The sequence below is a fragment of the Anopheles cruzii genome, chromosome 3 (genome assembly GCF_943734635.1).
Source record: "Anopheles cruzii chromosome 3, idAnoCruzAS_RS32_06, whole genome shotgun sequence".
Taxonomy (NCBI): domain Eukaryota; kingdom Metazoa; phylum Arthropoda; class Insecta; order Diptera; family Culicidae; genus Anopheles; species Anopheles cruzii.
The window spans coordinates 64,273,541-64,293,215 of NC_069145.1; the positions used below are offsets into that span (position 1 = coordinate 64,273,541).

The 19,675-nt window shown below is 48.5% G+C and overlaps 2 protein-coding genes across 2 annotated transcripts; one reads left to right on the plus strand and one right to left on the minus strand.

The window, feature by feature from the left end:
- The first annotated feature begins 742 nt into the window (after positions 1–742).
- Positions 743–7,643, plus strand: LOC128271362 (sodium/potassium-transporting ATPase subunit beta-1-like). Its single transcript, XM_053008850.1, has 5 exons — positions 743–1,334; positions 5,856–6,113; positions 6,178–6,356; positions 6,436–6,706; positions 6,766–7,643. The coding sequence occupies exons 1-5, from the start codon at positions 1,181–1,183 to the stop codon at positions 6,873–6,875; spliced, it is 972 nt and encodes a 323-aa protein (XP_052864810.1). The 5' UTR covers positions 743–1,180; the 3' UTR covers positions 6,876–7,643.
- LOC128270779 (uncharacterized protein KIAA0513) lies at positions 7,563–16,235 on the minus strand. Its single transcript, XM_053008197.1, has 9 exons — positions 15,933–16,235; positions 10,706–10,826; positions 10,464–10,574; positions 10,060–10,368; positions 9,735–9,988; positions 9,302–9,491; positions 8,875–9,232; positions 8,711–8,805; positions 7,563–8,646 (listed from the first exon to the last, which is right to left on the minus strand). The coding sequence occupies exons 1-9, from the start codon at positions 16,233–16,235 to the stop codon at positions 8,576–8,578; spliced, it is 1,812 nt and encodes a 603-aa protein (XP_052864157.1). The 3' UTR covers positions 7,563–8,575.
- Positions 16,236–19,675: the final 3,440 nt, after the last annotated feature.

Sequence of the window (19,675 nt, forward strand, 5' to 3'; positions counted from 1 at the left end):
GGCGCCCATTTATGGTCACCGGACAACCAAACCGAAACGCTACAAACCGGACTGGCTGACACTGCCCTCAGACACATAATTCGAGAGATATGTGTTTGCCAAAAACAATTCTAGCAAGAAGTTCGGACCACAGTGTAGGTTGTAGGAGAAGTTTACACAACCTGAAAAATCGTAATCAAAATCACGGACCGGTCTCATTCCGGTGAGAATCCTCCACCGTCGTTATCTTCCCCGTGGCTGCACTATCAGTTTACCCCTTTTAGACGGGTAGAGTCCATGGCGTCACCATTTTCGATATCTGAGCGTTCCGTACAAAATTCCTCACGGGTAGCTGGCACAATAAAATGTAACAAATCCAAACCCGCAGACAAATATCGGCCACAGGCAAAAGGCACTTTTTTCGGTGCTGACTGTATGCATCTTTAGCACACGGTTAAACGGCCACAAATATTGACACCCCGAACAGGCCCCACCGTGGGGCCTCCTATTGTGCGTGGCTCGCGGTGCGGGCGCCAAAGACACACCACACAGCTGTGAAGCTCGCGGGTGTTCGCGAAGAGAGGGGCGGCCCAGAGGAGCGTCTGCGTCACAAGCAGCAGCCATTCGGTCGAAGCAACCCGTCGCGACACTCGGCGCCGCGGCCGCGGCCTCGTGCGGCTACTATCATTCCGCCGTTTCGCTCGCGCACGCCGATCACACGGCCACCGCGAGCCATCAACGGAGCGGCAAGCTTCGCCCGATGTCAGTTGCTTCTCGCTTGCCCACGTGTGCGTACGCTTGCTGTGAGGCGGCTTTCCGACCAGCGGCTGGAAGATCTCCGTGCCCTCTACCCGGTCGTGCTGTGTTAGTGGAGAGTGCGTGCTTTAGTGCGGCGAGTGATTTTTCGTTCCCCAAGAAATAAGTTTCCCAATTGGCTAGTAGACCAACGCGTGCGCTCGACTTTGATCGAAACCGATCGCCGAGCGAAATAACGGATCCCTACGAAGTGCAGTGGCTGGCTGTGTGTGTGATTGTTGATGAATCGCGCGAACACAGAAGTATTTATTTAATTTAAAATTCAACTTTAACCCGCGCGAGTGAAACGGCGCCAGGCAGAAGTGGAAGCGGACGCCTACGTTTGTTGTCGCAGATCAGCTGGAACCGAGTGGCCGTGTAGCAAAGTCCGTGAAAAAGGCGCATCATGTCCTCCAACATGGCGGAACGGAAGCGATCCAGTCAACCGCGGATCATCAAGACGTACGAGTTTCCGACGATGCCGGAAAAGCAAAGCCTCGGCCAGTTTCTCTACGACAGCAGCAGTGGCCGTGTGATGGGCCGGACGGCCAAAAGTTGGGGTAAGTGTGTCCTTTCGGCGGTCGCGTTCGAATTCCTTTGGTTCGGAGAATCGCTTTGCCGCTATAAACTCGAGAGCTCCAGTTACCTCAAGCCTCAAGCTAGTGGCGAGTGTGGTGCCCATAGTCTAGTCGCCATCATCTCGCCGATAACGCGTTATCAGTGCCTGGGGCAGGATTTTAGGAGCATAGAGTGCCTGGGCCACCGTCATCATCATCTGCCCGGTTCCGATAAGGAGGGAAAGAAATGTTCCAAGGTCTGACGTCTCACACACACGCGTACGAATTTTTCGGATTCTGAGGCCCACAGCTGTTGTGTAGGAAGCGCACTTTCGAAGACGTTCTAAGAAATGGCATCTGGGGTCGGCCGTCCTTTTGAGAGTCATCCGTGGGGGCAGCCTTCGGAGATGATAAAATGTGTCCGCGTCACAGAGAAAGTGTCTCTGGCAGGCTTCACGCAGACTGCAATCAGAAAGCGCCCGGATGTTCATTTGCGTGTAGCTAATCACTAAGTAGCAGAAAGAATGAAAAATTCCTCGCGATCACTATCATCGCCGATCAGATGCCGTGCATAGCGTGTGGCTAATTGCACGACAGAAAACCGGAAACTTTGCGCTGTCGGGTTCTATCACTGCGAGCGGCGGGAACCGAGGAAACATAACCGCGAGCTGGTTATTTGTTGCTAAATGTGCCTTCCCTGGGAAGTACTATGTTTATAAAATCGTAGTGCTGTTAATACGACACATAAAAAATCCTAACTTTTTCATCGATCACTCACCGACATATCGGGGTCCCGAATGTGGTCATCGTTTCGCAATAAATCATTGTCAAAATTAGTGGCGGACCGTTAATTGAACACCACCATCACAACAGGTTGATTATCGATCTTCCAGTAATTTCAACTGGACCGACCGGTGGTCAAAACAGGCCCTTGAAGTGGCCTTCTCGCTGGGTGGGACTGGTTTTTTGTCGATCTTTCCAAATTATTCTTTTTCTAAAATCAACTATGCGCAGGTAGTGGGAAGGAGCACAAAATGTTATCCAAAGACAGACGCACCGGCCGTAATGAATGGCTCTAATTCGGAGCACCGCTTCGGAGAAGCTCGAACCGGATAAATCCGGCCGGGACGATAGGAGTGTTGTCCATTCGCCACACGCTCCGTTATCGCGCGGTCTCCTTTTTTGTGTATCCATATGTGAGTTTTCAGAATTTTTTGCTCAGTATTTAGCGCTTGTCACGGGTAGCCGACCGCTCTCGAATTTGCATGCTGTTTGCTTTGCCAAAGCCGCTTGTAAAGCAGAGGACACATTGGACACTCGATTATATTTCTTATATGCTCGGTTTTCCAGTCTTCGGCCGTGCTGCCTCGGATATTGCTCCCGCTATTCGTGTGCGCCCAAGCACTTGGCACGCGTGCCATAATTGCCAGGAGATGCTGCGGTAATGGGAAAGGAACTCTCGAGCCTCCGACCAAGTTGCGTTTACGCCGACGACCCCCCCAGCCGATTTCCAAAACTGGCCGAACTGCAGCCGAATCACGGACTGAAGTTTTAAAAATAAAAAATTCTCCAACGGGCCGTCGGCCGACCGGGACACCATAATTTACGACGTCCAACAGGTGTCTTGATTCAAACGCCGGCTGCCATTAGCCGGGCCGGGCGATGGTTCAGCTGTACAATATGTTGCAGCCGAGCAGGGTGCGTTGGTGGGTGGTTCACTCCTCGGCCGCCAAGAACTTCGTGGCCGCCATCTGTTGATACCGGTGGCCGGCGAGGGAACACCCAAAGCGAAGGTCACTAAGCAACTAAAATGGGTCAATGCACGATTCCGTGAAGCAAGACGCAACCGGTTTCCTACAGTGACGGGAATTGGTATATGTCAGCTGGATTTGTTATTAGAAAATCGACTAATTCCAATCACTTGATTGGTGCGAATTTAGTTTAATCATTTCTATAGCTGAGAACTAAAGTCTCCCCGCTAATGTCATTATTATTTGCCACCAACTTGAAATTGATGCACTTGTCAGGGTTCGAATTGACGCCTTACTACATGCCGCTTTGATGTTTTTGACTAACGAAACCACTTCTGACTGTAGACCGCTCGAAGGTCAGTGCCTCGTGTGGCGATCATGAAACCTTGACCTGGCGATTTGTCGACTCTCTTCGTCTCGGTCCGTTCGGTCTGGTTGCGTCTTAATTTTTACTTCCTTACCACTCGCGAAACGATGCCGCTTATCGCTTCGACGCCTGTGCCGTCTCTCGATGAATCACCCGATGGATGGGATGAGCGCAGTTCCAACAGGAAGATGGTGGCAGTTTTCCGCTCTCTGGCACAACCGTTGCATGCTGATACCTATCTTGATGCCACTTAATTTCGGACCGCGCTAGGCCACTCGGACACTTTATGCCCGGGACTGTTGCTACTGTTGCCTAATTAGCGGACACAGCGGGGTTGTCGGCGGCCAACAGTCTGACTGTTTGTAAAATGATAAAAAATATGTCTACCGTTTGCAACTGCCAGAGGAGCGCTGATAATGGATCCAGCAGAAGAGAAGCGAAGATCTTCCTTCTCTGAATTAATTTCGCAGGACATAGATCCTTGGCCGATTGCAAACCGGATGCGTCTTTAGGTGACGCCATATGAAAATGTAGAAGAGATTTAAATTAAGGCATTTTCTGAGCAAGTTAGCTCGGTTAATGTCATGTTCTAGATGCGTGTGTGCCGAAATTTGCCGAGGCGAGATGCTGCAGGCACGAGCTGTTGCCGTCCTGGAGCAGCAGCTATTCGGACGAAGAAGCTGACCGGCCGGACGATGGTGTGGCCGGGGTATTCAGAGCTCTATTTGCTTTCCTGGCTGGAGCGCTGTTTATCGAGCCCGGCCACGCTTCCCCGTAGAGATTAGCAGAAGAAGGAGGATACGCGAACTGCAGCAACACCCAGTTAGCAACCTCCATAAAGCGAGTCCATAAAAATGCTCCATCCGAGCGTCAAATATTTTTATGAACAATTTGAACGTCCATCGACCCGTCAAATGGTTTGTCAACTTTGTTTGGTTTGCTAACCCAATTCACACAATCCAACTTCGCTGTCTCCCTCTCGTTTGGTCCGATTCAAACATCGATGATGTCGGAGGTTGATAGTTCGGTCTCTGGGTTGTGAGCACCAGATTCTGAGGGGGAAGCCAGCACGGTCATTAGGGAAGCAATTTGAGCGTACACAACCGCCCACAAGAGTTATGTACGATTTCCGGAGGTGCTATAATTACGCTCAATATATGTGCGCAGTACGCCCCTTGATCGATCGGACAATATCGGACACGTTGCGGGCGCACACTCTCGACTTCATCTGCATATAAACTGAAATGCACAACGACGGCGACACCTCGATCGGTGGCGTAGGTGTTAAGCTGCCTGCCCTTAATTGCAGCACTGACCTCTGTCCTCATCGAAGCGCCCGCATCGAGGAATGTCGTTGCAACAGTGGGCCGCGGGAAACCAAGCGAACCGAGTAATAACATCTCGCAGTGACCAAACCACAAACAACAGAGCGTGTCGAAACCGACGGCTTTTTACAATTAATTTTAATACCGTTTCTGCTCCGATTCAAGCCGAGTAATGTAAATAGTCCCGAGCGCAAGTGACCGCTCAAGCAGGGAAAGCAGCTTTTCCCCTTCGCACAGCGGCAACGGAACTAAATTTAATCATCCGGATTTGCACGCCGCCGACTCGCCTGGCCTTGTTCGGAGGGGTTGATACTGTACCCACTAGGTTGTCGGGACTGCACCGAACCGGATGGCACAGGTTTTCGGTTTCTAAATATACAACCGACCGGTCCGGTCGGTGGCCCAACCCAGTGTAACGTTAATCGGCCAAGTGTTTGGCCATCGTCGCTCGGCCCGAGCTGCCAAAGCTTGTGACAGGTCGATGGGAACCGATCCGTGGGATTATCTCTCTATCATGACTTATTCGGGGCCACGTGGCTTTCTCCGGCCCGCTGACGCATCGCTCGTTGGCCGATATTTATCACAGTGGTTGATATAACTTTAAACGCGATGCAACTGGGTGCGTAGAGATTTAGTTTTATCACTCGCCCAGGATACACTCCAACGGTAATCGGGGCACACCTTGGTCGGGGCTGATAAGATGGGAGCACCGTCGTCGTGATTGCATCGTAAACACCCAGCGGGTAGATGGATGCTTACACAAAATGAAGGCCCGCGATGGCGCACGGCGAAGTGCTCAAATTATAGTCCATCAGATAACGAGGCTAATTGTTAATGCAACTGCACACACCGTGAATGTGCGAATAATTCTGGGCCATTTTAATACACTTACTGTCACCGCTAACAGTTGCCATCGCTATGTAATTTTCGTTGCAAATACCGGCCGCTCACCTAGCACTTATCGGAACCACCCGCAAGGTAGAGGGCACCGCAATCAGGGCTATGAAAATAGATAACTCGGGAGGCGCTGAATGCTTGCTGTGCGATAGCTAATATTCTTCCCTTTTTTTACTGTTGCCAGGTCAACTTATGCTGTTTTATACCATTTTCTACATCGTACTCGCGGCGCTGTATGCCATCTGCATGCAAGGACTGCTCGTCACACTGAATCACCAGTATCCGCGGTGGCAACTGGACGAGTCTCGCATCGGCACCAATCCCGGTGTTACCTTCCGGCCTCGTGCGGGTGGCATGGAGGGTGCGCTAGAGATTCAGTACGTGGCGGCAAACAAAACCGATGTTTCCGGCTGGGTCGATCTGATCAACGAATTCCTAGAACGTAAGCACGCACGGCCGATATCGCCGATTTGTCTGGAGTGTTTACCATCGCGCACCTCTTGTAGCGTACACGGACCGGACGAAGCTGCCACCCGGCACCAACCAGGTCATCTGTGACTTTGTGACCAACCCGCCCCGGAAAGGAGTGTGCGCGTTTGATGTGAGCAAGCTAGGACCTTGCACGGCGGACGCCGGTTTTGGATACAATCGTTCCGCTCCGTGCTTCTTCATCAAGCTAAACAAGGTAGGTGGCGGTTTTGAAACATATTCAAAAGTATTCCGTCTTTCGGCCCCTCCGATAACCGTTCCAATCCACGGCACAGATTTACAACTGGGAGCCAGAGTACTACGATAACGTCGAGGATCTCCCGGCTGATATGCCCGACGATCTCGTGGGGTACATAAAATCGCTGAAGGAGGTCGAACGCAAGCAAATCTGGATATCGTGTTTGGAGGACACCAAGAGCGAAGAAAAATTGCTCGGTCCGATCGAGTACTTCCCGAGCCGAGGACTACCTGGCTACTACTACCCGTACCTGAACCTCGAAGGATACCTCAGTCCGCTCGTGGCAGTTCAACTTGCCAGACCGCAACGTAAGTGACCACCGTGTAAAACGATTCGGACACCTCTTCATCGAACGTTTCGTTTGCAGCCAAATCGACAATCAACATCGAGTGTCGCGCCTGGGCAAAGAACATTATCTACAACGGTGGAACCCGCAACCGCCTAGGATCAGTGGTAGTGACCATGCGCATCGATTAGATGCGGTCCAAGCTGTTTTGTGTGGCGGAGTGGCGAGCAAACGTGATCGGGCTCCGCCGGTGCAGCAACGCACATCGGGAACCATCGCTTCGAGAGGACAGCCGAGCCGATAGTTCCATGACCTGCCACGACGATGTTACTTAAAACGCGAAGGAGTGTTACGAAGAGGTGCTTAGGAAAATAATGTAAAATAAAGTATTTACGTTGAGTTTTCCTGATGTTCGTCCGTTTTTGCCGCCGCGTTTGCGATACGTTTTTACAAAGTCCGAGACCGTTGAGCGTAGAAATATTGAAATATTGCATCGAAACAGTGGACGGTGAAATGATTCACCTGCGTGAAATATTTCAACCGAAGGGACGTTTTGAAAAATAACCGTTTTACGTCCACGTGCTTCCAGCGTTAGGAGCAGTTATTTTACAATTTTAACATAGCAAGCGCATTCCAAGAGATCAATGATTGGAGTTCTTTGGAGTGATAACGTTATTGAAAGAATCGATGGAGAGGTTAGGATAATTTGAAATCGTTACAGCTGTTAGTAGTGTGTAGATTAGGAGGACTTAGGTAAGCTTGAAGGTACAATAAAATTCATTGATTGCTCGAAGTTCGGTGCCCTTTTGGGGTTTCGGTTTCAACATTCGATTGAGTAGCACAAAAAATAACGTATGAAGACCGCTCTCGCTGTGTAATGTGTGGTTGAGTTTTATTAGATTTTTTTGTTTGTTACTTTTCTTTGAGATTCTGACAGGCGAAATCTAACGTACGAAGATAGAAAATGTGTGGTATCTTGCGAACGTCGAAGCGTCGTTCTTTCTACTTTTTGTAACTCGTCCGGGTCCCGGATCTGCTTCACTTTCAACATTTTTTATGAACTAGATAACGGTTTTTGTTATTTTTTTCCTTTGTATCACGATGCGTTGAACCTACGTTTTACCTACGGACCGTTTGCCACCGCTGATCCGAGCATTTCAATCAATCGGTCTTAGTGTTGATCCTCCTGCACTGTAATGCAACGTCCACTTCCGAGTCACAAGCTTGTGGTCATAACTAGTCGGTCGCTTCGCAGCGAAAGTACACTTCCTCACACTTGGTTAAGACTATTTAAAGCATTGCTCATATCGATTAGTTTAACGATCTCATGATCTCCCTGGGCAGCGCCGGCATGAACAACATTGATTGCAGCATGACCGTCCCCCGTTCGATGGTCGTTCGGCTTCACTCTCACTGCCCTTCGGTTTATTGTCGCATCGAATTAATCACACTCTTTATTACTTTTACGGCTCCTAGTATAACACGATTGCTTGTAGGATGGATTTGACCACTGCTTTTAGGTTTCAAGATCCTATCGTTTGGAGTAGAATATTTGTCCTCTATTGCTTTCGTAGCTGTCCTATATCTCGTGGACCGTCGGTCTTCGCTGTGCGAATTAAATTTAGAAAGAAAAGTGCAACTGCGAGGAATGATCGTATCATGTAAAGTGATGCTCGTCGGCAATGAGTGCTTCTTCCCCGTTCCATTTTTTCCGTGCCACAGAGCTCTAACTTTGCCCCAACAATTTCTTAGTTCTCTATCGCTTCAGATCTAGTGGACATCACAAAATCGTTATCACAAAATACTATCTGGTTTCGTTGCGTCGCGCTACGGTGCGTTGTGGCTACCATTATCACTGCGTGTGCTTACTAGCTGCCCGACGGACTGGACCCTAGTTCTCCCGCCACGGATCCGTCTCACGGTACATACGGTCGACGTTCTCCTGGAGAAGTTTCTGTTGCTCTGTGGAAAACGGCAAGTACAGTCCTTTGGCCCCCGATTCGTGGGAAAAATTCAGTTACGTTACCTGCCGATAGATTGGCGATAACCGCCTGCTTGACGAGAAATTCGTTGCACAGGTCCCGTGACAAACCGAACGCGTGCATGTTGCAGGTGAAACTTCTGTGAAAGAAAAAAAAACGCCCGATGAACTCCAAGGGTTGGTACAATGGGATTCCACCGGTTCCGTACCCCAGCTGGCCAAAGCTCAGGTTCTGGTGGTAGTGTTTGTCCTCTTGCAGCTCGGCCGGATCAGTCCGATCGCAGGCACTGGTCGATGAGGAACGTTCCATTTCCGGCACGGCTAGAGTCAGGGTTCCGAGTGGCCCCTCCTCAGCAGCAGCACCGGTGGACGGATCGATCACGACGGAAGCCTTCGGTGAGGGTTTCGCCGGGAGATGCTTCGTCGGTGGCACCGGTCGGTGCTTGCGCTCCGTTTGGAGTGCATCGAAGAAGGCCGCATTCCAGAACCGTAGCGTCTGCCAGATCGGCTGATCGCGCAGATAGGTGTACAGATACTCCCGATACGGGTCACAGCCCGGGACATCGACTGCGGTTAGGGAAAGAGAGGGGCACCCATTAACGCACACCTGTGCAGTAGATTGCGCATGGAACTCACTGTCATGGTAGAAGGTAAAGCACATGTTCATAAGAGTTTTGGCCGGAGAGTAGTCCTCGCTTTCCGCACACTCGAATAGGACGATCGCAAAGTATTGGATCAGCGAGTAGAACGTCGACTCGTCGACGCGCTTCGTCTTGGCTCGTTGCGCGTTCACCAGACGGGAAAACCACAGCCGACCGGTTTCCGTCTGCGAAGGAAGTGGAACACATTATTGTGCGGAAAATCCACTCGAACTGGAGCTACCAAAATTCCGTGACTATCGATTGTGTTGTTCTATCATTTGTTCTTCAGCACGCAAACTCTCGAGAATAAATCGATTTTTCACGCAACACCCAGCCACCAGATCCTCCTCAGGTCATTAAGTCGTGTGCAAAAAAATTTATGCGCCCTTCGACGCACAGGAATGCCGCGTGGAATGCCGTCCACTTACCCGTGCGTACTGTCCAAAGTCCGACTTCAGCTGCAGCGTTACGCTGCCGCTGTCGTGGAAGAGAATTCGCACGAAGCGTTTCATAAAGTCCAGCACGGCCTCTTCCGACTGGCTGTCGAGGCTGATGGACGATGCCCACGATGGCACCGAGTTCTCCGACTCGGACCGGATCCACATCTTCAGCTCGGACGACTCCAGGGTGCCGCTGAAGACGCACGACTCATTGTCACTTGTTGAAGCGCTGCTCGGAATGCCTGCGAGAGCGAAAGGGCAAGAGCTAGAGCGAGAGCGAAAGGCACACCGGAAAGCGTGTGATGTTACGCACCTAGCGGTGGATCCACTCGGCCACCGAGACAGGCGAAGTCTCGTGCCGGGTGAGCTTCCGGTGTGTGGAGGCTAGCCGCCGGTCTGGCTTCGCCCGCTTGCTCTTCCGCTAGCCGAGGTCCACCGCCGCCAGCGGACGGTTGAGGCGAACGGGACTCGAGCGAGTACGAGTTGTTGCTGTAGTTGCTGTGGCTGAAGTCGGCACTGATGCTGTGCGAAGGGGCTCGCTCTGCCCGGTCGGCGTTGTTGGTGGTTGCCGCCGCCGTTTGCTTTGGCACCGGCTGTGGAGGAGTACTCTGCGGTGGCACCACTACGGTCGGGAAGCATATTTTTCTCGCATTAAATTCAATCAGCTACCATGCCGACGGCGGACTGCAGGATTCTACTCCCGATCCCGATACGTACGGTGCGAAAAGGCAGGATTCCGGTAGCGGCCAGATAGCACCTCCTCGTGGGCCCGCCGTTCCTTCGCCCGACGCAGCTCGTAATCGATCTGCTGTTCACCGCGGCCATCGTCTGCAACGAGGAGCAAGGTTGGCATTCGGTTAGTTATGTAAATTAATGAAGCGAGTAAAGAAAACGGAAAAACGACGAACAGATACCACACGACACTACGGAACTACTGCCATCGGGGACGGCATACCGACCGGGATGCTTCGTGTTGGACGACTCGTACTTCCGGCGCAGCATATCGTCCACCTTTATCTGGTTGCGGTTGGCCGTCGTTTCGGTGTCGGAGGACGACGACAGGCTGAGCGCAGCATCGATCTGGGGGAGATGGAAAAAGATGAAAGAATTTACCCTCGGGAATGCGAACTCCGAGCTCAAGTGCATTTATGAGGTGCATTATGCATAAATGATTCAGGGCGCAACGCCCTCGTGATATATGATGGTTGGCTTCCGTAACTATGCAAAATCTTAAACAGGCGTAATGGAATTTATTGAAGCACTTGGAATCAAAGTAAAGCTTTCTTCAATAACACCAAGCATTAGATTTAGCAGTTAACGATTTAGCAGTTAACAAATTAAAACAAATTATGTTCCTTAAATCGGCATACACCCCAACTATAAAACATGGACCGTAATATAAACTCTAAGCTAAGAACTATTGTTATTTGCGTAACTGTTAATGCTAATGTAACGTCGAACGTTTGAGATACTACATCAATTTGAAGATTCCACTGAAAAGTTCGATTAATTTGACTTGAAAATGACTGGTTTGAAAACGAACAACTCAATTAGAGAGCAAAAGACTTCCTCTAGAACCTGGTCGAGAAACGGCCCCGAAGTGGGTGCTGATTTTGTTTACATCATCTACTGGAGGTCCTCTGTTGTCGACAATCATCATCGCCGATCCTTCATTCCCATGCTACCCACCGAAGAGAATCAATTTCACTCAAGGACGGCACCGGGAGCCCTTGAATGCTTTCAATTGAAAATCAATCACAGAATGGAGAAGACCATTTACCGGCCCGTGCAACGTGTCCTGAATGGTATCGTTTCTCCTGATGTCCTGAAGACCTTCCCAGCGCCTATAGTTTGCCGCTGTAGTCCCTTTTATGTTGGCTAAGGCGAACGAATGAGCGCCGGATTCGTGTCCTTCTACCGTATCGGTCATAAGGGTCACTTAAAACCTCACGTCGTTGACCTAGTTTTAGGGGAAGTAACTTTAAAAATAAAACCAATTCAAAATGCTCCGCTTAAGCAGCCGCTATGCTTTGAAGTATTCGTTCGCACGGTATTACAATAACATAGGTCGTGGATTTCATTCCGAAGGTTGAAAGTGGTTCTTGGAAAACTCTTTCACAATAGGGCATTCGATTCCATTGCTTACCATGCTCACCACCATGGGTTTGTCCGAAAATGTCAGTCAGTCATGAAAAAATCGGTGTGTCCACTCAAACCATCAAGCGGACAGGTGGCTTTTCCTGGCTTCTGTACCGACCCGAGTGTGGGTGATAAATTATTCACCTCACTAATTGAAGTTACAAGTTGAGGCAAATGCTTACTAGTAATATTTTACGGGGGAAACATTTTTTACGTATGTAGCATACATTTTTCATTTGCGAAGCCTACGAAGTGGTTAACCTGGCTTATCGACACTTGGCAAGAGCTTACGAATGGACGAAAATGGTACATAAAGTCATCATCACCATCACATCATCGCCATCACTATCAGGGCATAGGAGGTGAGAAGCAAGAATAAGTATCCATTTTACTTAATTTCATCACGATAGTGATTCGGTTATTTTATGGGCACCTGCAACCGGCAGGTCACCGGTTTTTTCCGCATTGGTCGGGATGGTCGGAAAGTTTTAAGGTCACATCCGACCGAGCGAAAATCTTCTCACCTTGAGGCCGAAAAACCACTTATCTCCAACTTAAACAGCCAATTGAGAAGCTCGCCTTCACTATCGCCCCACGGCGGTGGCTTCGTTCGCTCGTGCCACTATCACGCCCCGAGAGCCCAAGACAAACTTCCATAAACACCGATCAATATCTCCGAGGAAAGCCAGGCTAAGCCACGGCACGGCCACGCTACTCTGGTTTTCTTCGCCGGCTTTTCCGCACCATAAATTCCGTGCTTTATCCGAGCACAAAAAGCCGATAGCCGGTCGGAACGGTGGAGCACGATAACAAAAGCCAAAAAAAAACCAAGAGCCGAACCCGGTAGAGCCTCCGTCCTGCCTTCATCACCGGTGTTTTCGGCGGTGTTCGCCGTGGCTGCGTACAATCGACCATGCGCCTCCATTAAACTCACAGCATGCTGACAGAGCGCGTGCGAGCCGGTTGCTCACTTCGTCGAATCGATCTTTTTCGGCATACAACTGCACACCGGGGAATCGCTCCACGGCACCGCAACCACGGTGTGGTGGCCCCAGAATGATTGGTGTTTTGTTTAAGCGTCGCATAATTTATGCAACGTTCGCGCCACGCCGACCAACAATATCTCCGGATTCGTGCAGTGTAAGCGATAGGACGATTGGACGTCGGAGCACTGTCCGCAGGCACGTTCGAGGCGATGATACCTCCACAGCCGGGCTCTCGGGCCGCCGGCCATTGCACTCTGTGGATTGGGGAAGCGAACCATTTTCGTTACCGGTGCGCTAAGCTGTAAACGGCGCGGTGACAATTTGTTTCCACAATTAGCTGCGAATTGAGGTTAAACGAAAGCGGATCCCGCACGTGATAACACTGAAGTGGAAGATCGCGGTCCACACCGATCTACAGCCTGCATGCTTCTATCCAGAAAACTTGCTTCAAAAACAATTGAATAAATGTGAAAATGGCTTTGCGTTTCCGTCAATCATAGTTAAATCATGCCAGAATTTATCTTTTTCCTTGACAGAATTAGTAAGGAAAATATTTATTGCCATCGTAGCGTGCATCGTGAATGTCAACTCATCTACCGCGGGTCCAAAGAATGAATCAAAATCAGCTGATAGCAGTTTAATGTATTACCTCGAACCCTCATCTATATTCATTTAGGCGACGATCGATAGCCTTCTGTCAGCCAAGTAGCGGTACTGTAACGGAGCCTCCTCTGAGTGGCATTAAATTTATGCCATCCCTGAAATAAGTTGATTTACCCCGAATTGATCGCTTTCACTGTAACAGTGAAAGGATACAAAATTAAACGTTACGAAAAGTGGCGGCAGTAAATCTAATAAAATGAATACCCATACTGCATTTGACGCAGCTGCGATAGATCTTTCAAAATGATGCTATTATTTAACTATTTTTGATTATAAGTTGTAAGCCGGATAAATAAGTAATACACTATTTTAAAACATAAACGAGAAAGAATATGTGATAATTCTTAGCATATGTAATCATTACCAATATAAAGTTAGATTGCAAGAAAATAAAAGATTAAACATACAAATTAAAAGCCTCCAACCGAGCCTACGCTTTCCGTCTCGAAGGAGGCCGCTTGCGTGACCTAAAGATACGGAACCAGTTCGTAGAGGTACCAAAGCCGCTCGACATTTCTTTCTCCGTAGTCTGGCTGCCAATCAATAACGAGTTTGCTCCATTCACCGGCGACTTATGTTTCAACATCTGCTTCCCTTGGTTTCTGGCGTTGTGGTTAGTCTTAACCACGAAGGACGGACCAACACTGCAAGATCGATCCTAGGCCCGCCGGTGAGTGAGTCAAATCATCAGGTTTCTCGGGCAGGCAAATCCATCCGTGAAAAGCCGCGTTTCGTAGCGCCAGCAGTGTGGTGGGCTCATTTGCTTGCGACTACGACTTGCGGAAGGTTCACCATTCCGCATTGAGGTTGATTTTTCACATTTCGTGGTCCGATTAGATTTGATTACAAATTGATTTGCCACCATAATTGATTTAAGGTGGAAAATGGATGCTAGAGAACCAACCTCACGAACCAGAAAATATTACTATTCATACGCTTATGTAACGGGCAACTTGTGTTTGACTTAATGATAAATAATTCATGGCTGAGCGATGCAGAAAACCTGTTACGGTTGTCGTTTAGTCGTTTGGCTCGGTTTTCTGCATTCAAACGCACAGAACTTATGGGTACGAATGCTTTTGGTAACAAAGTTTATTTTCCCTTCAATTATTGCTTGTAGCTGATTTTAAAATAAACAATTTTCCATTAAATTCTAGCAAATAGCAATGGCAAACAATCACATTTTGGAGTAAGAATATTGTAGTTTGATTAGAGTGAAACTAACACTAACGACAGCACTAAAATTAAATTAAAATGCATTCGGGTGAATCAATTTCTCTGGAGAAGTAATTAAAGCCAAGTGTTACCTCAGGAGCGTTTCTGTGTGATAGCGATAAAGTGCTGATAAGTGTTTCGCAAAGTTTGCTCAACGACGATAGCGAGCGAAACTTGAATACGAAACGCTCCCCAGTGACCTTCTCCCGGCGGAGGTTGATTTTTCACCTTACGACATAACCCTGAACTGAAAGTGCCGCTGGTACCCTCAACTATCAGCACGGTTTAGGAATGTCGTAGAAAAAAGGCGAAGACTCGTGAAGGTTTTTGCGGTGTAACGCTAATAAAGGTTTGAAGGTCGCAGTGAGGTTTAGATAGAACAAAATGAAGAGACCAAAACCAATAAAAGAATATTAATTCAAAGAGCTTTAGTTAGATTATATTAAAATTTCGCTATCTTAATAATTCAGGACCCAGCGTAAAAATAAATAATTAAAAACGATGTTATGCAACAGATTTATAAACGTTTGTTATTTTAGTTTTAAAATATTCTAAACCGAAACCAGATTCAAGAACACGGGTATCGGGTATTGAAAAACATCAGAGATTGTCGATGATGGCGCATAAAACTATAACAGAATGTCAGACACCAAAAACAACTAAACGATGTTTTCGACATCAAACATTGTTTAAAAAATAATAGACTAGTTACGTTTAATGATTTAAATGTAGCCATGAACATGAAAGAAAAATAGTTTTACAATTAAGAGAAAAATCAATGAGGCCAATCGCTGTTCACGGCGTCGAACAGCTGATTCAATTAGCACGCTCACTCGTCCTGGTTCGCGAAGGTCCGCTCCTTTTTTCGCGCTTCCATTGCTCATAAACCGGGCAGACACGTGTTGGATGGGCAAGTGCACTCTCTCGGTACAATGTCCACTTACGCTAATTAGTAACACCATCTCCAATGTTTCGCAAATGTCACCGTCGCGTCGTGGGTACCGTCGGCAAAGAAATCTTGCCCTTTGGGTCACCTCGCGACCTTCGCCGTAATCAATCAACGCCACGCTGCATCTTAATCTTCAAGGACCACAAACACTCACTGTATTTTGTGTTTGTCACTTTACATTTTCTGTTTAAATTTAGTGAATGAACCGCTAGACTATTGGAATCTTTGACTCACCTTGTTCGAAATACCGTTGATGATCTCCGTGCTGTTCCCGAGCACGGACAGAAACTTTGACTTGATGGCACTCGGTGTTCGGCCCATAAACGTTCGCAGCCGAGCAGTGGCCGCATCCCGGGGACTATCGGTGATGCTATCCGTGTGCCGGTCACGGCCTGCACCGTTCGCCACCGGGTTGGTGCCCTCGCTACCAGTTGTGCCGTTGCCCGGAACAGTCGCCATCATCGTGCTGCCGTTGCGTTGTGACACCAGTCGGCCAGCGGATTTCGGGAACGTTGAAAACCCGGTGCTCTCATCCATCGTTGAAGTTTATAACTTACAGCGGCCACTAGTTTACTCCAGTTAATGAAAACTGACACACACTCAAACAAACACACTGAAACTTTGACGGATTCTTATCACCGAACACAAGTAACACAGGCCATCGGTAACCTAACCTCAATCTCACGCTAGTTTAGGCACGGGAATTAGACAACTTCAACAGTCGCGATAGCTGACGATTGCAGGGAACTATCGAACACCCACCCTCTTGGGTGGAGGGGACTTGCGCTGTCACGTTTGCAGTCGGTCGCACCTTGGCACCTCGTGGTCTCGTTGCTCCCATTGGGGGCCAGATTAATTTTGCTTGATTTTTTATTGTCAAACGATGGCTTCCGCAACACGTCGTTATTGCTTACAGCAGCAGGCCACACGGTGTGTGTGTGTGTGCGTGTATGTGGTTAAAGGCCACGAGGGCCGCTGCGGCACAGGGGAAAATGGCCCGCACGCCAGAAACCCGAGGAAACCGATCGGAACCGCATTATGTCACACATCGCTCGCTGGCACATTCGAGGGCGAGGCCTCGGGCAGGGTATCACCAGTTGAAAGGCGTACTAGGCACAGTGTAATGTTTTCACATCGACTTTGGAACCAAAGCAACAGCTCCGACCCACACCGAGCGACCGTCCATTGGCGGGGGCCTACGGACGAAGCTGCACATCGAGCGATAGTTACGCGTAATTACTTAACACCAAAACACGCGTCACGACGCAACGCCACGGCACGGCGTGCGTGCGTGCGATGTTGACCGATATTTTTTACATTGAAACCGAAAAAAAAATTGCGATCGTGGGAGACAGAGAAAGAGAGAGATAGCGAGGGAACGCGCAAACGAAGGTCGGTGAGAAAATTAGCACAAACTCCCGCAGTTCGGCCACCAGACATCTACCCTACGGAAAAGCTACGAAACAACTGATCCACTGCGGCGGACCCAACCACGAGCCGGAACGAAGTTCGTCGAAATTTGCAGAGAAAACGTAGAGTGAGGGCCACATACCAACAGACACTTATACACACGCACACACAACCACGTAGTAATGGTACCGTATTCGGGTGGCGGGAAGAGTTCCGTTCTTTAAAGTAAAAAACCTACCCACTAATGAAGTATGAAAAAGAGGATATCCTTTAACAACTTAAAGAATAGAAGTGCAGAAATATTTTTGGTAAATATTGGTAATCTGCCAAATTAATATCATAAAACTCCTCTCCGTCCGTTTGAACTGAGTCGCGGGATTTCCCCACTTTCTGTGGTAGTTTTTTTGCATCTTTCATCCTTCTATACCTTCACTCTGTTACTCGTAAGCTCGCCTTTGTTACACGTAAGCTTCCTTATTGTAAATATTTTAATGTTAAGATTCCGTGGCGAGCCTGACGGCAAATACCGGTTACTACTAATCTAAAATTAAAATTAAATAAAACGGAACTGACTTTAATATTCTATGGCCGATCCTAACAGCACTAAGGGCATCTTGCTGCTACTACTAACTACTAGGGTTGTAAAATACGGTTGTTTCCATCACGGCATGAGTTCTATGAAACGTCAAACTTCGTGCTACATACACACACCCACCGGTGAATGTGTTGGTTTAGCTACGAAAGTCACAGGGTGTTTCAAACCGACTTGAAAGTGCGGTTGAATTTCCTTTTTTACGTTTTTTTACCACTCTTGTACTTTCGGTGACACTTTCACACTCGTTCGCCATTCTATTTTCTAATTAATGACATGAACAATAAACGACAGACAACAACTCGTCCCACCGTGGTTCGGAAAAATCAGGCCAAGTGTCAAACGGTGGCGAATGTTGCCGGTTTTCGCGCTCGTGTCGGAAGCTTCTTCCGACGACGCCACGACGGAAACACGACGCCCACTCGGTCTGGTTGATGGTCTTCGCGCGTTTGTTTTCATCCGTCAATCAAAAAGGTATCCGGCGAAGGGTGTTGCGAGGGTTCGACGTTCTTTCAAACGATACGAATGTGGTGGTGCTGGCGAACGTGTGATAGTGTGTGCGTGGGCGTTTCATTCGGGACGACTGTATTGGTCCTGGGGACACCGAACGAGGCCATAAAAACAAACGCCGCATTGATGCTTCAGGCCGCGAGAGAGGACCGCGTGTTACGTTCGTACGGAAACAAATGTTATTTGGCGCGCCAACACACAGACATAAACGCCGAATGGGACGGTTCGGAAAAGGGGTAAAGGTTAGAGAAAGATATAAAGCACAAGGTTTGTCTGTCAATGGTCCTAGGGCAAAGTGTGACGGAAGCGTTCGTTGGCTCGGTCCTAGAGTCGATGACAGACGCCAACAAACAGACCTCTGAAGCATTAATTACTTTTGAGGTAAAATTAGCATATATTTAGAAGATATTTACGTATACTATTGCATAATCAGAAAATGGAATTTTTTTTACTGTAAATGTTGAACGACTAGCCAAACCCAATGCTATAAACATTTTTACATGTTTTCAATGGTATTTAGAATCTTATATTAATATATTCTGACACCCTTTACTACCGGACCAGGAATTAAGCATGGAAATGGCTGGCGCTTTAATGTCACGACGCAATTTGCACCCAATCGTGGAACGCCGTGCGACGACACGCCACCAGGCGTCTCCATCGGGCGCTGCAGCGGGACAACATTAATCGTCTGTCACTTACCAGCCATCTGCCCTCGCCCTACCACTGTTTCGATTCCAAACCGTCCGCCGGTGTCGAAATGTGCAACAGCAACTCGGTCGGGTGAGCAAAACATGAGACGACCACGACCGAAACCCGTAGACCGTTAGCGGCTAAAGTTCGGCTAAATTTAGTTTCAAATAGCACCGCCTATGGCCCAAGCGGTACCGTTCTGCGCACAATCGCTCCTGGCTTGGGATTAGAACATTGGTCGATGGTTGTCGAAATGACCAGAAAGCGGTCGATTTTAGCCGCTATTCAAACTGTGGGTTATCAATTAATGGATTTAAATTTGGAATAATGGATGTATTAATGGATTTAGCGGGCCTCGATACATCCTTAATAATAATTATAATAAGTTGAATATTAATAAAACAGCGTTCAAATATCGAGTTTCATTTTCACGACCATCGTGGACAGTCTCTTGGCCGGTCTTGCCGAATGTACACAATCGAAAGAGAAACCGAGAAACCATCGTACTTTCACTCAGATCTTCAACGGCTTGACTCAGCCTCGGCTTAGCTCAGCCCGTCCACTCGCTCAGTTAAGTGTTGGACGTCGGTGCGATCATACGTCTCGGTAGCGACCCTAGCAGGGTTTGGTCCGGCGGTGGAGTTATATAAAAAGGTTTTCCCTGCCATCCTGCAAGTGGCTGTGGATTGGGGGCCCCCAAGGTTTAAGGTTACAGGAACCGGAACGTGAGGAATCCCACTTCCAGTGCAGTGATTGTGAGCGAAACGACCAC